Raw genomic sequence first — 19,371 nt, forward strand, 5'->3', positions numbered from 1 at the left:
GGAATGAAAATTTGGAGATTTGGCATCCAAATAACGGAGCATGACTACCCAGTTCTAACACCTTTAGGAGTACTGAAGTGTTTTGAAAGGAGGGGTCATCATGTCTTTATGAACTCTTTCATGCACCTGTGGTCTACTGGCTTATAAATCTGTCTTTGTTTCTTAACATATCCTTGTTCAGAAAGGTCTCATGATTTCATCCTCTTATGACGGCAATGGAAAAGAGATACTGTTCGGAGTCACTCAAGGTGACATGTTTGACATTCACAAGGTCAAGCTCTCTGTTAAGCACAAGTCTGAAATGCCTTCAGACCTAAACCCAGATCTTTTATAATTTCTCTGTATGTTCCAAGATCACATGCAGTAATGCTATTTCAATTATTCTATTTTGCACTAAAAAAAGATTGTAAAAAATGTGCATTTTTTGACACCTACTGTCAAACAACTCCTAGTAATCACACAATATCCAATGTACTTGTGAATTCAATATAGTATCAGTTGTCATTTTAACCTCAGTTCGGATCCTTTGCAAAGACAATTTTCTCAAATAGGAAGTGATGAGGGTTGGAAGAGTAGCCACATTTACATCAAAACTGGATTTGTATCCTAGCTTTACAATCTCATCAATACATTTTAATGTATGACTCAAGCCAGTGTTTTATTCTATTATATGTATCCACAGATGGCTGAGGGGAGAAAAATCTAGGCATTCAAACTAGTTAATTGGTGACATTTGAAGAACTAACTACGTGTTGATTTTTTGAGTAACTCTAAAGCTAACATGTTTGTTTTCCAAATGTTTTGGATAATTTTGTAGAAGCACACCAGTGATCAAAAAAGTAGCTGCTTTTTCAAGCAATCAGGTTAGGATTTATCGACACAGAAAGGATTATGCATTCGTTCTGTGAAGGCATTTAGAGATTTTCTTCCTTTTTTAGATTAACAAAAATGAGCTAAGAAAAGGCTATTGCCTTTCTGTAAAGAAATAGGTGACTCACAACTGAATTTTGAGAATAAGGTTGAATGAAATAGGAAATAAGTGGAAGTTAGAGAAAGAGGAGATATAGTTTGATCTTGTGATAAAGCTTTAAAACCAAAGTCTGAGTAACACTGCTTTCATCTTTAGGTGCAAAGTCTAAGCTTTTTGTCTTTACTTCTTTTTGAAGCAAAAACCCCAGAAGGTGGAATTATAATTTATCTTTATTAAATCTAAACTGGTAATTTAATCATCACACAATGGGAATTTTTTTATGACAGAAGATGATAAATTTCCCAAGGCTACAACAAGCCTCATGAGGATGCATGCCAAATCACTCAAAAAGCTTTAATACGCCTATGAAAAGTTAGAGAATGTAGTATGCCTTTTTATTTGAATTTACTGAGGGCCTTTTAAACAGTTCCCACCACGTGATCTGTCAGGAAGGATTAGCAGGACAATTAGGGAGAGGCCCGAGTTGTATGAATTCAGATCTGATGGACCACCAGAGTTTACGTAACTCCTCAGTTTTGTGCACTAAGCAGAAACTGCCATTTTGGAAAGACATAATTATTCCTGAAATGTGTCTGGCTGATGTAAAAACATAACATATCTAATATATACATATATGATTTGAGACCTTGTTCACTGTCACCTGCCCCGCTGCCATGGAGGCAGGCAGTGGGATGTCTAACGCCTGGCCAGCCGGGGTGGAAGATGATGACTAACACTACTTAAACAGTCCCCACCTTCTTGGAGAGACAGCTATTAAACCACACTGAAGCATCTACTTGCTGGACAAGCTTGTGGCTGTCTCCTGGACCATACTGATGCTGACGACCAAGGTTAGGTTTTAGAAAACACAAGGGAATTGTCTGATTCTTTCTATCATTCGGTAGCTCTTCTAACGACATCAGTGGAAGAATTATGTCTCTACCTACTTTAAAAAAGTTTCACCTTAAATATCTAAGATGGCAAATCGTTCACTGTGAAACTGGTGAAAAACACTCATTGATTTCAGTAAGCATTAAAACAAGCTCTTAAGACTTAGAGCTGAGCAGTCTAATTGAAGTTAATGTTAGCAGGACTGCAGAATTTGGAAGGATGATGGCCTTTATACTCATTCTGACTTTTGAAGGTGATCCAAGTAATTAAAATTACTGAAGACGTTTTCCTTTTAGAACAAATTTTAAATTAAGTGTCAAATTTTAAATTACATGCCAAACTTAGATAAAGGGTCAGACCTTATAAAGCTTTCAAGTTCTCCCATAAACTCTCTCACACAGATAATTTTAAACAGTACTACTTACTAAAAGCAGTTCTACTTGTCAAATCAAAATGAATATATGAAGTCTTACAGTATGATATAATTTTACAGTATCTGCAAATACTGTTATGCATATGGTATTGCAGTAGCATATAACTTTCAGTTGTAAGAAGGCACAAACAGCAGTAACACCTCCTTGGCTGCTATTCAAATCTCTTGCTCTGCGATGATTTGAAGTGCAATCCAAAATCTCTCTCATGGGTGTGAGGACCTGCAAGTAGACTGGAGGGCTTGCTCCGCTCTGCGCCCTTCCCCTGCCCCTAGTATTTTCCTCTGTGCATTAAGAAAAACCATCTAGGACATCTTTGTTTTGTCTTGTAGTTGTGAGCTTCACTCTCAAAAATCAGTGGAGCAGAAGGTCTCTTCAAAGAGTTTGGACATGGTCAGTCAGGTGACTGATCAGCTGTCCTTCAGCTCCTGATACAGAAAATTAGCTCCTGCGTGAGCTCCAGAGAGTGTGGACAGTTCCTGGGAGAGGTTCATGGTCAGGAAAAGGAGCTCAGTGTGGTTTTGAACAAGAAGCTGCTTGAAGCCTCTTTGCTATACAACATATCAATAGTGATGAAGTGTTCTTAGGAAAAAGAGAGGAAAAATGCTGCTCTATGTTGAATTTTGAATTCCGTTTTTGTAAAATATTTTTTTAATAAACATATCTTGTTAAAATAAAAACACTGGTTGTCAGACAGTTCTTGGTGAAACTGGCCTCTGTCCTCCATGTGACTAGTTTAGCCATGAAGCCAGGCTTAGACAGAGGGAGAAGCAGAAAGCATCTATTCCCCAATGAGACTAGTAAGGATTCCCAAACCACAGAAGATGGGTAGCTTAAAGACAGAAGAAAAAGGCAGTGACAATCACCATCAGTGACCATGAACTCTGGACACAGCCATCACACTGCATTGCTAAATCACTCCTGTGGAAGACTTGCCATACAGGGAGTCCACAGTTACAATAATTTTTCTATAGGAGGACAATTTTCTCAGAGACGATTCAAACAAGGAGACGTGAGTAGCACAACTGAGCTGTACCACAAGCATGGTGGGAATTTCATCCACTTCAATAAACACACTTATTCTGACCTGAAAATTTTATGAAAACATCATATGTCACACTATACCAACTGTTTCACAGTATATCGAGGATGGTGAGTACCTGAATGAAAGGGAAGAGCAGTCCGACTGCGAAGTTGGAGAGCCAGTTGACTGTCCCAGCTATCATGAATGCAGCTGGCCGCTGTGACTGCTGGAAAAACTCTCCAGTGAGAACAAATGGAATCCCACCTGAAAGGGGGTACAACAAGTCAGTGGTTTTAGTAAACTGCCTCTGCCAACGGCTGTTTCATTTACAGAGATGGACATGCTGCGTTGCACACCTCAGTGACTAGCAGTGACTGCTCTACGGCTCTCTGCTCTGGTGTAGGCAGGGGCTTCCAAGCCAGGAAAATGAGATTTGTCAAAATCATACTTTGGAGAACTGACACTTCTTTCTTTCACACCACTGCATCTCCTGTTTTACATCCTCTCACTGATGGCAAGCAGGTAAGAGAGCAGTGAATCCACACAACAGCTTCCAGAGTACACTGTGATGAGCTGTTTATCAATAATGATTGTTTCTACTAAAATGTTTGAAATGCTGAACATTCTGAAATACTCCAAAATACTTTTAGACCCTAACAGTTGGAAAGATGGCTCTAAAGAGATTAAACAGGGTTTTTTTATAATTATCCACCTTATTTAAACAATAAAAAAGGCAAAACATTTGCTTCTCTGTGAGCATACTTTTAATTGATGCTTATTTAATACATTCCCTTACTAGACTGCTGGCACTTCTGGCAAGGTCTGTTTCTCCCATCAGCCAAAGACTCTGATCTCTGTAATAACAAGCTCAGATGAATATCACATTTGTCACTCCTGTTTCCTTCCACTTAGGCAAAGGACTGTTTTGTGCAACATTGCCATATTGCTGGCCTGACAATAGCCCCTGGGGAGTAGCTGTCTAGTAGCTGAAAGTCTGAATTTATGATCTTTGGCTTCCCTCATTACAGTAGCATATTTCAATAGAAATACTTCTGTTTTTTTTATAGAATAAAGCATGGATTGAATTTGCTGATTGGATACATATTTCAATTAATATTACACATTAGACATACATCTACTTACAGGATTATTTCACCATTGTTTGAAGAGCTGTAAAACCTAGTAATATCAGTCAGGTATTCAGTATTCTGGTGCTACCAATTTCACCTCTAGGTCCTTATGTGTGTCAGTATTATCTACCTCACCACTTAGCTCTGTAGGTGACATCCATGTACATGTGTACTATGTAAGTCCTTTCTCTATTTTAAGCATTTTAACAATGCTTAGTGTGAAAAACAAAACCATATTAATAGACACACTTCCTTCCATAAACCTCTGTGATAATCCTGACTTCCAAAATATATATAAATTAAGATAAAAACACCACCAAAGACTTATCCATGCACTGGGTCCTCTACTTGCATGTCTCTGCTTGATCTATGTGCTTATCTTTTGTACTATCTTTACTCTTGGACTGTTGTGAGGACATCTCTAAAGTGCTTTACAGCAATGTATTGACATGTAGCCCCTTGTGCTCAACAACACTACACTAAACATGCATCAGAAGGTGTCCTAGAAGTAGTATGAGATAGGAACTTGTAAACATATAATGGAACATGCAGATGACACACTGTATCAGATATTCCTCCATTCCGGATCTTTTAGATGCAGAGATCATGTGCATAAAAGTCAACATGATGCAGCAAACAACCATATATGCTAGTAGGCATCACTCTACATCATCAACTAATGTGACTTTCTGTGAGAACATATCTACAATGGCAGCAAAAGCTTCAACCGAAATTTCTGTCCCACAAACTGACAGCTTAAATTACACCAAAAAAAGTACAGAGGCATCCGAACAGCAGCTTAGTGACTTTCTACAAGCAGCATCTGAATACAGTGATTAAAAAGGTGACCTCTCCAAATAGACCTTTGAACACGCAGAATAAGCAACAAAACATGCAAAACTAAACAAAATTTAAGCAACATGTGGTCCATCAATCCTTGATGTCATCCAGTGTCTATTCTATCACATGCTTGGGTTTTGGATTTAAATCCTAAGATATAGTAATCACATATGTTCTGTCAGCATCTGTTTTAGGTCTCAAATGCCACATGGGACAGAGTTTTGCCAGGGGACTTGCCCCTTAGAGAGAGGAACTGAAGAACTGGGAGCACAGAACTCATGTAAGATGATTTATTTATGATCATTTATTCTGTCATGCCTTTGCTGTAGGACAGTCTACGGAGGTGCTGCTGTTCTTGTCAGTATAATAAAAAATGCTGTTTGAGATCTATTTGGGAAAACACACAATGTACAACAAAGGAAAAAAGCCAGAGGCAAAAAAGATACAAAAGGCCAGAAAAAGATCAGAAAGCCCAAATGTTACAGAAATAAAAATGCATGGGCACTATCTTGGAAAAAGGTTCCTTGAAATTCAAATGTAATTTCTAGATACAAATTAATCATCACTAAAATTTATTACTAGTCACACTTGCCACAAAAGCTCTTCCATCTAATTTGAAAAATTAGTGATGGTAAAAATTGTATCTTGCAAAGTTTAAAAAAAAAAAAGAAAAAAAAGAAAGAAATTAGCAGCTCTTCTGAGCTCTTTTAAATGAACCATAAAGGAATGGGAAAGGTGGCACTGACAGCTCTCCAAACTTTCTTGTGACATAGATAGCCATATCCGTAACATCACAAACCAGAGAAAGTAATTTTCTGTAGGGGGGTGAGTTAAGAGGAATTATACGGAGGAACCAAAGAGCCTGAAAAGCAATAGGTGTGTCAGAAACTGAAAGAAGCCAGGTCATTGCTGTATATTATATGCCTGGAAGAGCAGAGACTTGACCTTCCCAGGATGCAGAGCAAGGGGTGCAAACACCTGCCAAGACCCACACCACGGTGAAGAACGCACTCCACAAGTGAGTGAAGTGAACAAGAAGTTTGGGCAAAGTGAAAGAAAAAGGTAAAGCCTTAAGACACAAACAAGGAAGGCACCTGAGATCAGCTGAACCTATAGACCCAGGTGTCCATACCCACTCACCTCAGGGTGCCAGAGGTGAGTGCCAGCTCAAGGACACCTTTTCTCCTGGAACTTGGCTTACTTGAGATAGAAATCAGGGTGTTGAAAGAATCTGTAGTATGCTTTCACTATGTCAGTTGGGTGTGGGCTGCAGATATCACAATATTACGGTGTCTCATCAACTACTTCTTAGAGAGTCAGACTCCTTGCAAGGTCCCCTATATAATCACTACTCTAGATGGGTCCATACTGGCCTGTGTTCAAACCTGGATGCTTGGAAACCACAGCCAAAAGCAATCTAACCAAACCACTGTATTTTTTGAAACAGTCTTTAAACATTTTGTCATGGGTTTTGCAACTTTAATGTGCGTTTGAATGTGGGTGAAATAATTTCACCAAAAAGCTAACTGATGTTCTTGCTTATGAGAGATGAACCTGGCATTAGCATTTCACTGGGAGGCTTTCCATGCAATTTTCAGTGAAACAGCCTTATCTTAGCTCTGATCATAAGCTCAAAAATGTGTATTAGCATTTCCTGTAGGAGTTTTCAGCAAGGTAGCTTCTGAACATGAATCTAAAGAGGTAATGCATTGACCACAATAATTACAGTGATTCATTTCGAGTACTTTGTTCTTTTCAGTATTGCAGTGAACACAATGGAAGAAGCTCTGAAATAACTGTGGTGTCATCAAAGAAAGACTGTTATACCTGCTAGCATGCTACATCTATTGGAAACTACAAATCTCTTATTGCAGGACTTGTGTATCAATGGGCTTTTTGATGAAACTAGATTAAACCACACAATAGAATTAGTCACGCAACAATACTTCTGTATCTGTGTATTTTATCCATTCCCCTCTACAATTAGTTCAGTTACATTTAGAATCAATGTCGTGTGCTGGTAAATGTCCAGAATCTCCATGCAATTGTCTTTCATACATGAAATTGGAACGCTAGAACAGAATTAATATTCTTAGAATATGTGCTGCAGATTTTCAAATATATATTTAAATCTGCACAGACATCAACATGTTTTCTTATGAAGAATTAAGTAAACATAACTTACAGTTTTGTTCAGTGAACTGTTACAAATACTGCTTAGTAGAAGTTACTCTCTTCAGTGCAAAAATGTGAATACAGAGGACAAGGAAGAGGAAGAAAAATATTCAGGTCCTCATTCTGTTTGTATCCAGTACCTAACTGAGAGTTGAAGTCATGGCTATATATATGATTTACGAAAGGAGGCTGCTAAAAGAATATATGCCTAATACAAATCAGAGAGATTTATTACACTGATAAATCACCTCTAGAGGTGGTGAGAACTTTGTGCCCTCAGAACCAGTAAAAAGAAAGGAATTCTCCTTAAGCCTTTCCAACACACACTCAGGACACAACTCTGTGTTCAGGCAGTGGCTCCACAGTCAGCCATAGGGCTCCCAGCCCCACCAGGAGGACTATCCATGGCCACACAGCCTCATGGCCTCCTGCACGATGCAGCACTCCAAATACTACCTGTGCAGGAGGGACTCTGGAAATCCTGAGAGTCCTGATTAGGGCAAGAACTCCTAGACTTCCCAACTCCATGACTAGAGGGAAGGAATCTTTCAAGTGAGATGTTTTGGTAAAACAGACAAGTACTTTGGAACAATGCTCCATTTTGGAAAAAAAATAAAAATAAATCTGTGTACCTCTAAACAAGATCAAGCAAAACAGCTTTTGACTGCAAGGCAAGGCGTGCAGAGAAGACCGATATATCCTAATAGGGTTGGGAGATACAGTACCATCCCAATGAAAGGCTTCAGTATTTGCAGTTCAAGGGGCAAAAGACAACTCTAGAGGGTAGCTGTGGGAAAGAAGCAATGGAAGAAAACTGCTGGAAAAACAACTCAATGCTCTTCAGTGAAAGAGCAAACGGCTGTTAGTTTCTACCCAGACTTTGGCTCTAACATCCCTCTCCACCGCCCCAAACAACAAAACAACAAACAAAATCCCCAACCAACCAAACACCCCCAAAATCATCATTAAGCCAGTGGGAAAATAGACTGCAAGAGTACCGCCAGTGGGGGATGCAATGCAACCACTGAGTTCCTTCCATCTCTATGGGTCAATGGAAAGAGTAAGTGTTTTGCAAAATACATCTTTCAATCTTTAAAGAGATACTTTTACATACAACTGTTTCCTAGAAGCCTGGGTAATATCTTCAATTTTTAATGGCTTTTCCTTACTTACTTTTTTAATTGTAATAGAAACCAGTAGTCCAGATAGGCCATTCTGCCAACCGCAGCACAAATTCAGTACATCTTTTTTTGGTGTTGGTACCATTTTCAGTCTGGTGGGATATTTTGTAATTATTTATTATCATTATTGTTATTGTTATTTGACTTTTTTTTTGTGTTGGCTGTTTTGTTTTTTTTTATATAAGAGCTGAGCATTAACATTAAATTTCTATTGTGGTGCTTTGCAATATTTCCTTTTGCTTCATCATTATAATTCTGCATAACTACTGAAGAACAACATGCACTTAAGAAATGCACTCAACTTTTAACTACATTTAAACATTTCTGCTATATTTTCAGACTCACTTTATCATATCAGAATCCTAATTATAGCCTGACTTTCTGTTCTATTTGAATGTGAAGGAAAAAATTTCTTTACTGAGCTATGACTAAGAGTCTTTATGATATAATTCATTTTATAAGTATTCTCAGTAACAACGATGATCAGACACTGATTAACATCACTTCTGTTAACATTACATTATTAAAAACAATGATGAGAGAGTTTTTCCTTTCATAAAAGCACAGAAGTGTCTCTTACATTTTCATCCCTTGTAAAAATGGCAGTATTATGGAAATATCTGAATTAAAGACTCACAAGTGTGTTCAGTCTTGGGTAAGTGAAATATTCATACAGTCACATCACTATGGCAGGACTGAAAACTGGTAAAAATGCAATCCCTATCTAGTCTAGGCTTATTACTTCTACAATAATCTACTGAAAGAATTACAAAGTCATCAGACATGATTTCCCTGTCAGGAATTCAGGTTGACAGCCCTTTAGCACAAAATGCTGCTGGTTGTGAACCTATGCACGCTGAAGCAGTCTTGAAAACTCAGTGTGGCATGTCAGGCTTTCCTCATGAAACACTTTAACAAACAAATTAACCATAGTGGCTGTGCACAATTACATCATTGTACAGCTGCATTCATCCTGAAAGACCCTGAGGGTAAAAATAGTGGACCAAATTTTCAGAGAAGTTGGGACAGAAGAGTCTTTCCCTCTTCTTCTCCTGTTTCAGATGGGTAACAGGACATGTTTTCACTGTTTATGATTTCTGGAAACTGTTGAAGTTTTTAGGACACGGGGCCTCAAATGCCAGTAATTTAAGAATCTGGCTGCTGCTCTAGGATGGTAGACAAGGTAGAGAGAGCAGTAAGTGTTTCTTACTGTGGTTGATAACTGAAATGCATATAGCAATTTAGCAGTATCTGCTAGCAAACAGGAAAGAAAATTAAAGAGTCAGAGGGTGCCCTTTGACTAGAAGTACCAGCTTGAAGAAAGATAGTAACAGTCTTGCTGTGACGAAAGATATAAACGGTTGTCCTTCTGACCCATTTTTTTCCCCTGAAAGTCTCCTACTGCTGTTTATTTAGCTTTCTACACAGTACCCTGGCTACCAAGGAACACTACCTAGACCCTAGAGCAATTTTCATTGCAACGCAAAATTATTAGTATTTCCATTTCAATGCTGGTCATGGAGCTTAGCCAAAAATAGATGAGGTGAACTTACAGTTTTTCTTTGCTGTGCACCCTGCCTGGGCACAAGGAAAATAAACATTTTTATTGCCTTATATTAGTTCTGCACATTGGGTTCTATATATTTATTAGTTTGCATTTTTGTAAATATAAGTCTTTTATACAAATTCACAGAAGAAACAGTATATTTTGCACTGGGCTTTCTCTATCCAGTCCCCATTAATCTGAATAATGTATTTAAGTCACTTTTGCAGCTTTTGAATAAATCAATTTTTCACGGTTACATGAAGCTCTAAAACACATGGGTGTGTTTTTCCAGCAGTAAGTTTCTGGTTTTGGGGGTTTTAAGCAGGACGTGTCAGAAAAGTTACCACAGGGATAACTGGCTTGTGCCAGCCAAGCGTTCATAGTGACGTCTCTTTTTGATCCTTTGTTGTCGGCTCATCCTATCATTGTGAAGCAGAATTCACCAAGGGTTGGATTGTTCACCCGCTAATAGGGAACTTGAGCTGGGATTAGACAGTCGTGAGACAGGTTAGTTTTACCCTATTGATGATGTGTTGTTGCAATAGTAATCCTGATCAGCATGAGAGCAACCGCAGGTTCAGACCCTGGTGCATGCGCTTGGCTGAGGAGCCACTGGTGTGAGGCTACCATCTGTGGGCTTATGACTGAACGCCTCTAAGTCAGAATCCCACCTAGATGCGTGATGTTGTGTTGTTGTGTCATTGGCGCTCAAGATCGACCCAGGAGATGGCAGTCTTGTTCAGAGTGCATGGGTTAAAGCCCTTCCTCAGTCTTTGTTAGCGAAGACAAGCCTTCTTCATAGGAGAAGAAGAACTCCTATCTTCAAACCCGGGCAGATGGAGCTCGTCTAGCCTTGTGTGGTCTTCCATCTAAGAGAAGGACACTCTTACAAAACCTACGACTGAGGACTTTGCTGCCGCCATTCTAGGTAGCTAGGCCGTGGCAGTTAAACCTCAGGGGTAGAGGGTGCGGACAGTTCTGCACACACTGCGCCTCACCTAAAAAATCCACTGCGCAGGCCGGAAGGGCTTACTCTCACTTGTCTGGATGGACAGGCGAGGGTCGAATTGGCAGGTGACAAGGTGCATGGGAAGCTGCAGATCCAACCTTGCATGTGGGTGGATCAGGGCGTGGGTCGCTCAAGATTGCCCCAGGAGTTCACAGTCCTGGTCCAAAACTTCCTGATTGCCTAAGCAGCCTTTTTTCCAACCAGATTTGCATATCCCTCATGCCCTTGGTCATCGTGCTTGTAGTGAACATGGGTAAAACCCTTCCCAAACCTTCGCTCATGAAACCAAGCCATCAATCAAATTTCTTAAGTGTGAGAGTTGTGAGCCATCACTAAGTAATTAATGATCATTCAGGAAAACATGCTACTGCAGGTAAGGGGAGTGCTCCCAGGTGTCAAAGCATTCACATTTTGAAAGCTTCAATTAAGATAATTTGTAAAATCTATTGTTAAAGACATAAAGTTCATAAATTTTCCTGCTGCTAAGAATTCCACGTGTCATCTGCAGCAATTCCTTTACCCAAAAGATCTGGTTATCTTTCAAATACTAGGCATTCATTTTTCTTTAGAACTTCCATTAATTATAAAGAATTGAAATCGCTTCTGCAACAGAACTGTTAAAAGCTGCACATTTACTCTATGCTGCTCTTTAAAGAGAGAAGTATTCAAACAGAACATAAACCAGGTATTAATCCCAATATATATGTTTAATTACACTGTATTTAATATTTTTAAGGGGCATGTTGTCTTCCTCCTCTCAAAAATTCAATGAAGATGCAGCCAGATTTAAAACAATTCTAGTTTTATTTAACAGCCCCAAACCTCATTTTATTCACTGAAAGGCAACCAAAGGAGAAGTTCTCATGTGAAGCCCTTAAACTTCCCATCCTTTCATCTCCTTAACTTAGCAGCAGCTGAAAATACTCCTGCCCTCAATGTAGGCAGGAGCTTTTTTTATTGTTAGAGAAAACCAGAAAAAGAAAGGTAGATCCATTCTCCTGCTGCTGTGCTTCGCAGCACAGGAAACTAAAGCAATGGCATTAACATGTCAGGCTGTGATGGCCATGGTGGCAACTGGGAGGCTAAAATGCCAACCCTAAGGCTGGATGGCGGTCTGCAGCAATGGAGTGGCACAACAGTCAGCAGAGGGGGCCAGAGGTCCCCCAGAAAATCCTCAACTACAACTGGTATCTATTGCATGCTAATTATGTATCTTGAGATTATTATGCATTCCTGAACTGAATTGTAACTCTCGTTTGGAATATTTAATTGCTTTTAGTGCAGCAAGTTTTAAATCTACTGTTGTGCCCACAAAAGCCTTAGAAACTATCAACAGACCATACTTCCTTAAATACCTGGGAAAACTAAAGGTTATTTCTGCACAAATACCCTACATAACTAGTGCAGGAACTATCTGACATTATCAAAGGATACCTATCTGCTGGAAAGACTCTAAAGGCTTCTAGTGTACAGAATAAAAGAAATTTTGAATATTAACCTCAACTTTCAAATCTACCACTTTCTAATTAAGAACATGGTAACACGGGTTTATTTGTTTCTTTTAAACATCATACATACACTTTTCTAATACAAAGAGGCTTTTTCCAGTCAAGCAAGCTCCAAACTCTTCCTCAAAATGAACTAGAAGAACGTCTCTGTGGGAGGCCATAAGCATTAGAAATTCTTACATCCCACTGAAGAGAAGAAGCTAAAACATCACACACAGCTTCTGTAAATGCCTGTGTCAGGCAATAACAGTGATGCTGCCTTTCAATTCAGTACTTTAATGTCTACATGTGTGCTATCACACCTATGTTTGTGTTTCACATCCACGACAAGACTTTTTTTTTCTTCCCTGATGGCATTTCAGATTGAACAAACCTCATGACTTTCAAAGTGACCCTTTCATCACAACTGCTCTGCTGTCAATGTAGCTGCACGTTGGCATTCAGAGTAAGAACACAGGCTGATTTAAACTTTAAATACCAAAATATCTTTGATACATCTTGGGGCACTGCAACGATTTCCTCAGAGTTTTCTTTTGTTTACTTCATAATGTCAGTTTAACACATACTGAGTATACCATTATCATGTTTCTATTGTATCTGTGTTGAGCTGTGCTAGGAAAGATTTCACTCACATTCCATAAATCCCCATAATATCAGTTTAACACATATACCATTATCATGTATCTGTGTTCAGCTGCACTAGGAAAGATTTCACTCATATTCTATAAGCCATGACAAGCATTATAAAACTCACAAAACTCTCAAAAAAGAGCCAAAAAATAAGTGAAACAGTTTTCTGAAATCATCTGGTTTGTTAATGTTTCTTAGCTGTGTCTGAAAATGCAACTGCTAAAAAATGTTACTGTTGAAAAATACAGCTCTCGCTACCATAAAATGACTATTTTTTCCAATTCCATCAGAGTGTGAATTTAATTTATTTCTCTTTTCTGCAATAAGAATGTGACTGGAAACATACCACTGGTTTGATTTTATCATCCTGATACATTCTGAATAGGAACATCTTATAAAAGTAAGAATTGAACCAAAATCACACAGGTCCGTGTTTGATCTCATTTACACTAAATTCAGCCTTACACAAACTCCAGTGAAGTTGGCAGGACTTCTGAAGGAAAGTGCTACTCATCCACTGAAATACCTGCAGGATTTAGGACCAGAATAACTACTAGGCTGTTACACAGCATAAGATAGTAAAGTCAGACTCTCTGAAGCCACTGTGTAAGGGTTAACCAGAGACTCCTGCTTTCTTTTTACTGTGGTGACAATGATTAAAAAGTAGCCATTACTGATGTAAACTAAGTTAGGGGCTGCATGCTGTATGTAATAACCAGCTAGAATAACCCACTGAGAACATACTCACCTTCGCAGACACATGGACTTTTGACAAACAGAAACAAAGAAAGGATTTGTACAGAGGATCAAGCCATTAGAGATGAAGGAAAAACACAGGTTTTAAAGGAACTCAGGATCAGACAGAATCACCTGGTTCAAATCCAATTCTCAGCTGTTTTAGGAAATATTTAATTTATAAAACTCATTTGTTTAGTTTCTTTTTCCTGTTTCCATTGAGAAGCTGATACAGAACTCAACTCCTCCAGTTGCTACAAGCTTTCTTCCAATTTCTGTTCTAAATTTATTAATGGCTAGCTACTACTTAAATTTGGGTCTTTGTTGTTATTTTCTGCAGCTGCAGCATTTACCTTCAGCTTATTCTCCCTCTCAGTGTTATTTTTCATTTTGCTTATTTATTTAGCAACAGAAATCATATTCTCAGTTGTTGTCAGACACTATAAAGTTATTCTCTGTCTTTTCACATAAAAATCTATTTTCTTCACCCTCACGGTAGCCCTTCTTTGCAGCCTTCTTGTGCTAACTGCTGCATGAGCAGTTTTGTGCTCCAGCAGTCAGGTCTAAGTCATCATCTCAAAAATGGTGACATGACACATGACAACACAATAAGCATTTTTGACATTGCAATACAGAGACATTGCATGACAATATGACGTATTAAGTCTCTAAGAAAATATATAAAAGAACGTGTATATATATTGTTAATATAAAGCAATCTTTCAAATGACATAAAATATAAACAGCTTGATATGTGAAACTCACAGCTTGACATGTGATACGGGTATCATTCTTCTATTTACCCTTAGCTAACCAGCATTTTCAGATATCCGTAAATCCTCACATTGTTCCTGAGTTTCTAGGCCTCTTTTTGTCTCCAACTGCATGTAGCTATACACATCCTACTATTTGAAGTGGCTGAAACATGAAAGATGAAGTGAGATTTCAAGGAAACCACTAATCTCAAACTTGAGGTGCCACCAAAATAACGCAAATTTCCAGCACAAAGATGGCTTGAGTTATCATAATCAGGCAGTGGATAGAAAAAGCAACTCCTCAGATTTTTGGGAATTTCACTGGTGTTACTCCTTGCTGTAATAAAACCTGATTAATTATTTACCTTCTAGAGGACTCCAAAGTCCTGGGAATGTTCAGTGGAAGAAGGAACATTACCACACGCCTGTGCGATATGTATGCCTGTATGGTTTGCATGCACAAGTGCATACTTGTGGCCAACCTCCCTCCCAGCTACAGAGGTCAAAACAAAGGCAACATGCTTCTGCTACATAAACAACTATTACAGATTTTATTGCAACCATAGGGTCTTTGGTTATTTCTATTTATTAAAATCATAGAATCGTTAGGGTTGGAAAGGACCTTAAGATCATCTAGTTCCAACCCCCCTGCCATGGGCAGGGACACCTTACGCTAAATCATATCACCCAAGGCCTCGTCCAACCTGGCCTTGAACACTGCCAGGGATGGAGCATTCACAACCTCCCTGGGCAACCCATTCCATTGCCTCACCACCCTAACAGGAAAGAATTTCCTTCTTATATCCAATCTAAACTTCCCCTGTTTAAGTTTTAACCCATTACCCCTTGTCCTGTCACTACAGTCCCTAATGAAGAGTCCCTCCCCAGCATCCCTATAGGCCCCTTTCAGATACTGGAAGGCTGCTATGAGGTCTCCACGCAGCCTTCTCTTCTCCAGGCTGAACAGCCAAAACTTCCTCAGCCTGTCTTCATATGGGAGGTGCTCCAGTCCCCTGATCATCCTCGTGGCCCTCCTCTGGACTTGTTCCAACAGTTCCATGTCATTTTTATGTTGAGGACACCAGAACTGCACACAATACTCCAGGTGAGGTCTCACAAGAGCAGAGTAGAGGGGGAGGATCACCTCCTTCGACCTGCCTTTCCCAAAGGTAAAATAAGTGCAGTGCTTCAGTTTACTGTGTTTCTAGAGCCAAAAAATTTGCAAAGATTTGATTTGAAAGAGACAATACTTTTTCAATTTCTGAAGAAGGTGATAAAAGAAGGATTACTTCAAAGCCAGGCATATTATTAAAACAGTCCACCTCTTCCCACCCTTTCATTTATTTTAGACAGGCATCATACTTAATGCCCCTCACCATGGTTTCCTTACCTTTCTTGGCAGCACTGCCTTCTCTGTTTATCAAAACTTGATATAAAGGTGTTACACTTAAATGGAATATTCTTCTAAGGAGCAAATATTAATAAATCTGTTCATACAAAGATAATGTATGGAAATGCTTTATGTCAAGTTTCCAAAGTTCTCAAGGTCTGACTGTATTTTCATCAAGCTTATTTCCATTGGGAAAATTATCTGGAAGTCCATGCAACACTGTTGCAATCCCCAACTAAATCAGTTATTGTTTTGTTTCCATCATCTGGATGAATCTCTTGACACATGGCAGAAAAGCCGTTCTCTGGTTCAGAGACTGAACATTTCTCTGTTTAATACGAATTGGAAAAGCATCAAAAACAAAGACTGCAAGCTCCTCACCCCAAAATACTTGACAATCTCCCTGGCAAGTGGGGTCACACCCCTTCAGGCAAATAAGGAAACTGGACTGCACACATTGAGCCAGTTGGGTTTGTTCTGTCAGTTTTTACACTATCTGACTGGTAGATTGAAGGGGCCAGTGTCCAGCAGCTTTATAAAACTGTCTGATATCACCCAACGCACACACATACGTACAGATATTTTTCAATTTACCCAGCAAAATCAAAAATAACTTGTTTGTGCAGCAGCTGTTGCGAAGTCACAGTGAGGGAACCGGGAGTTTAAGTAAACAGATGAAAATAAGCAGAACCAGCTCTGTAGCTGTTTAAGTCAGATTTTAGTGTGGTTTTCCAGAAAGAGAAATCCATTCTGCAAGCAAAGGTCAACATGCCTGTGTTCAGTGCCCATGAACAGGCAGCCACAGAGCTTTAACCGGCACAAAAGTAGGGATAACTGCTTTTAGCTTCCCTTTTTTTCCTTAAATAATATCTAAGACAAAGTTAAAGAAGGAAGACATTTTGCATGTACCTCAGCCAATCTATCACTACCCAAATTCCCAAGGAGCTGCATATTATTTGCCCACTCAGTAAAAGCATTCTAAATCAATGCATTTGCTCATGACACCTAATATTAAGAGCAAAATTGCTTTGTGGAGATACTGAAAATGTTCTCTTACTATTTTCCTTTTATTTGTTTCCTCTATTGATTTTTGAGTTTTTGCTTGTTGCTTCCTTAGGAGCCAGAACCAATCCCCTCAGTCCTTTCTATTTGCTCTTTGATGTATGACAATTCTTCAGCTGAAATGTATCCTATGCCTATTTCATGTCAAATCCGTGACCAAGAAAAACATTTCCATTAAGCTTCTACCTTCTGCTTGAAGAGAAAACTGTGAAACTGTTTACTAACATGTTCCAGAATCACAATACTGGAAAGCAGCATGTTTCTCTGCAACCAAACACCTTCATTTGTGTATAATTAACCAAACAAGCACAATGAAGCAACTGTCTGGAACAGTATGGCTTCCTAATATATAAAACAATAAGCTATTTTTGAAGGGTACTTCTCTGTCAGATCATGGATTGACTATCTTGATCATAAGGGTTCCTTTAATTTTTAGTAAATGAAAGCTTTCTGTTGTTTGTCTTTTGATAGAAATGATACAAGTACCAAATCAAACACATGCCAGAATCTACCTGTTGTTAATATTACTGTTTCAGTCTTTAGCAATATGCCTAGAAACACATCTGCAAGCTGAAAAGCCAAGTTCAGAAAAATGAAACAAATAAACCCCCCCACAGTTTATAGTAACAGCTGATCCTAGCTGTAGAGGAAGCAGATGGGACTCATGCATATGCTATCAGAAAGTGGGATACCACACAACATCTAAGCTATAAAGAAAGAATCAGATGTTCTGATGAGAGGGAAAATACTGTATTTTTAAAGGCAATTTTATGTTCTAAAAAGTTATAGCAGTATTTTTACAACCTTAATTCTTTATGCTATTTACTGCTTTTAGATGGGATAATTCTTACAAGCACCAATAGCTCAGTAAACACAAACTATTTCAACCAATGTTAAGATCTGTATCAACAGAATCATTACAAACCTTGTGGGATTTACTCTGAAGAATGCTAAAATGCTCTAAATAACTACAGGAGGAATCTAATAAGATACTGAATGCTTATAATACCATGACAATATTACCTGTTTAACCAATACAAACAGATGACACTCATGATGTCTACAAAAGGTTAAAAACTTTTAAAAATAAGAAAATTAATAATAGAAATATGCAGTAATTTTATTTTGGAAAAGCCCTTTTACTGACCAGAAAGTTATGAAAGCTGTTTTTGAAAGAGAAACCTCTTAGCTCCCAGCTAAGGGGTAGGAAAGTAGTTCAAATCTCCTACACCCCACTAAACAGAACAGAGGAGTTTCACTGGAGGTAAATCTGTCCCTATTAAAGTAAGCTAAAATCTTGCTATTAATTTACAGAGGAATCAAAATGTAGAATCATGGAGCCATAGAACCATAGAATAGTTAGGGTTGGAAAGGACCTTAAGAGGACCTTAAGGGACCTTAAGAGGAACTTAAGGGTTGAAAAGGACCTTAGTTCCAACCCCCCTGCCACAGGCAGGGATACCTCACACTAAACCATGTCACCCAAGGCTCTGTCCAACCTAGCCTCGAACATAGCCAGGGATGGAGCATTCACAACCTCCCTGGGCAACCCATTCCAGTGCCTCACCACACTAACAGGAAAGAACTTCCTCCATATATCCAATCTAAACTTCCCCTGTTTAAGTTTTAACCCATTACCCCTTGTCCTATCACTACAGTCCCTAATGAAGAGTCCCTCCCCAGCATCCCTATAGGCCCCCTTCAGATACAGGAAGGCTGCTATGAGGTCTCCACGCAGCCTTCTCTTCTCCAGGCTGAACAGCCCCAACTTTCTCAGCCTATCTTCATATGGGAGGTGCTCCAGTCCCCTAATCATCCTCTTGGCCCTCCTCTGGACTTGTTCCAACAGTTCCATGTCCTTTTTATGTTTCTTATGTTTTTTATGATTCTTCACAACTTCTTCTCAACAGCTGAAGTGTCAATTATCAAAATTTTCACACAAAGAAAATCACTGTTCAGTGCTACTGAGATATTCCCATTATAGTCAGGTATTTAAAATGTTTGAATGTACACAGAAAAGGGTGAGAGGCCAACTAGGTAGCTACTGGTACAGTATTGATGTCTTTTGGCTTTAAAACTAATGAATATGGTGAA

At 38.9% G+C, this 19,371-nt stretch overlaps 1 protein-coding gene across 4 annotated transcripts in view; it reads right to left on the reverse strand.

Moving 5' to 3' along the window:
- The window catches only part of SLC2A9 (solute carrier family 2 member 9), a 121,225-nt gene that overhangs the window by 13,609 nt on the left and 88,245 nt on the right, over nucleotides 1-19,371 (reverse strand). For 3 of the 4 annotated variants that reach the window (XM_057426792.1, XM_057426791.1, XM_057426790.1), the window contains one exon: nucleotides 3,453-3,580. The exons of the other annotated variant lie outside the window; for it this stretch is intronic. In XM_057426792.1, the coding sequence (XP_057282775.1) occupies nucleotides 3,453-3,580 (128 nt within the window). The remainder of the gene's footprint in view (nucleotides 1-3,452; nucleotides 3,581-19,371) is intronic. 4 annotated transcript variants of the gene reach the window in all.

Source organism: Pezoporus wallicus, unplaced genomic scaffold (assembly GCF_028554395.1).
Source record: "Pezoporus wallicus isolate ANWC-B61680 ecotype Strahan unplaced genomic scaffold, APGP_CSIRO_Pwel_v1 scaffold_13239, whole genome shotgun sequence".
Lineage (NCBI taxonomy): Eukaryota > Metazoa > Chordata > Aves > Psittaciformes > Psittacidae > Pezoporus > Pezoporus wallicus.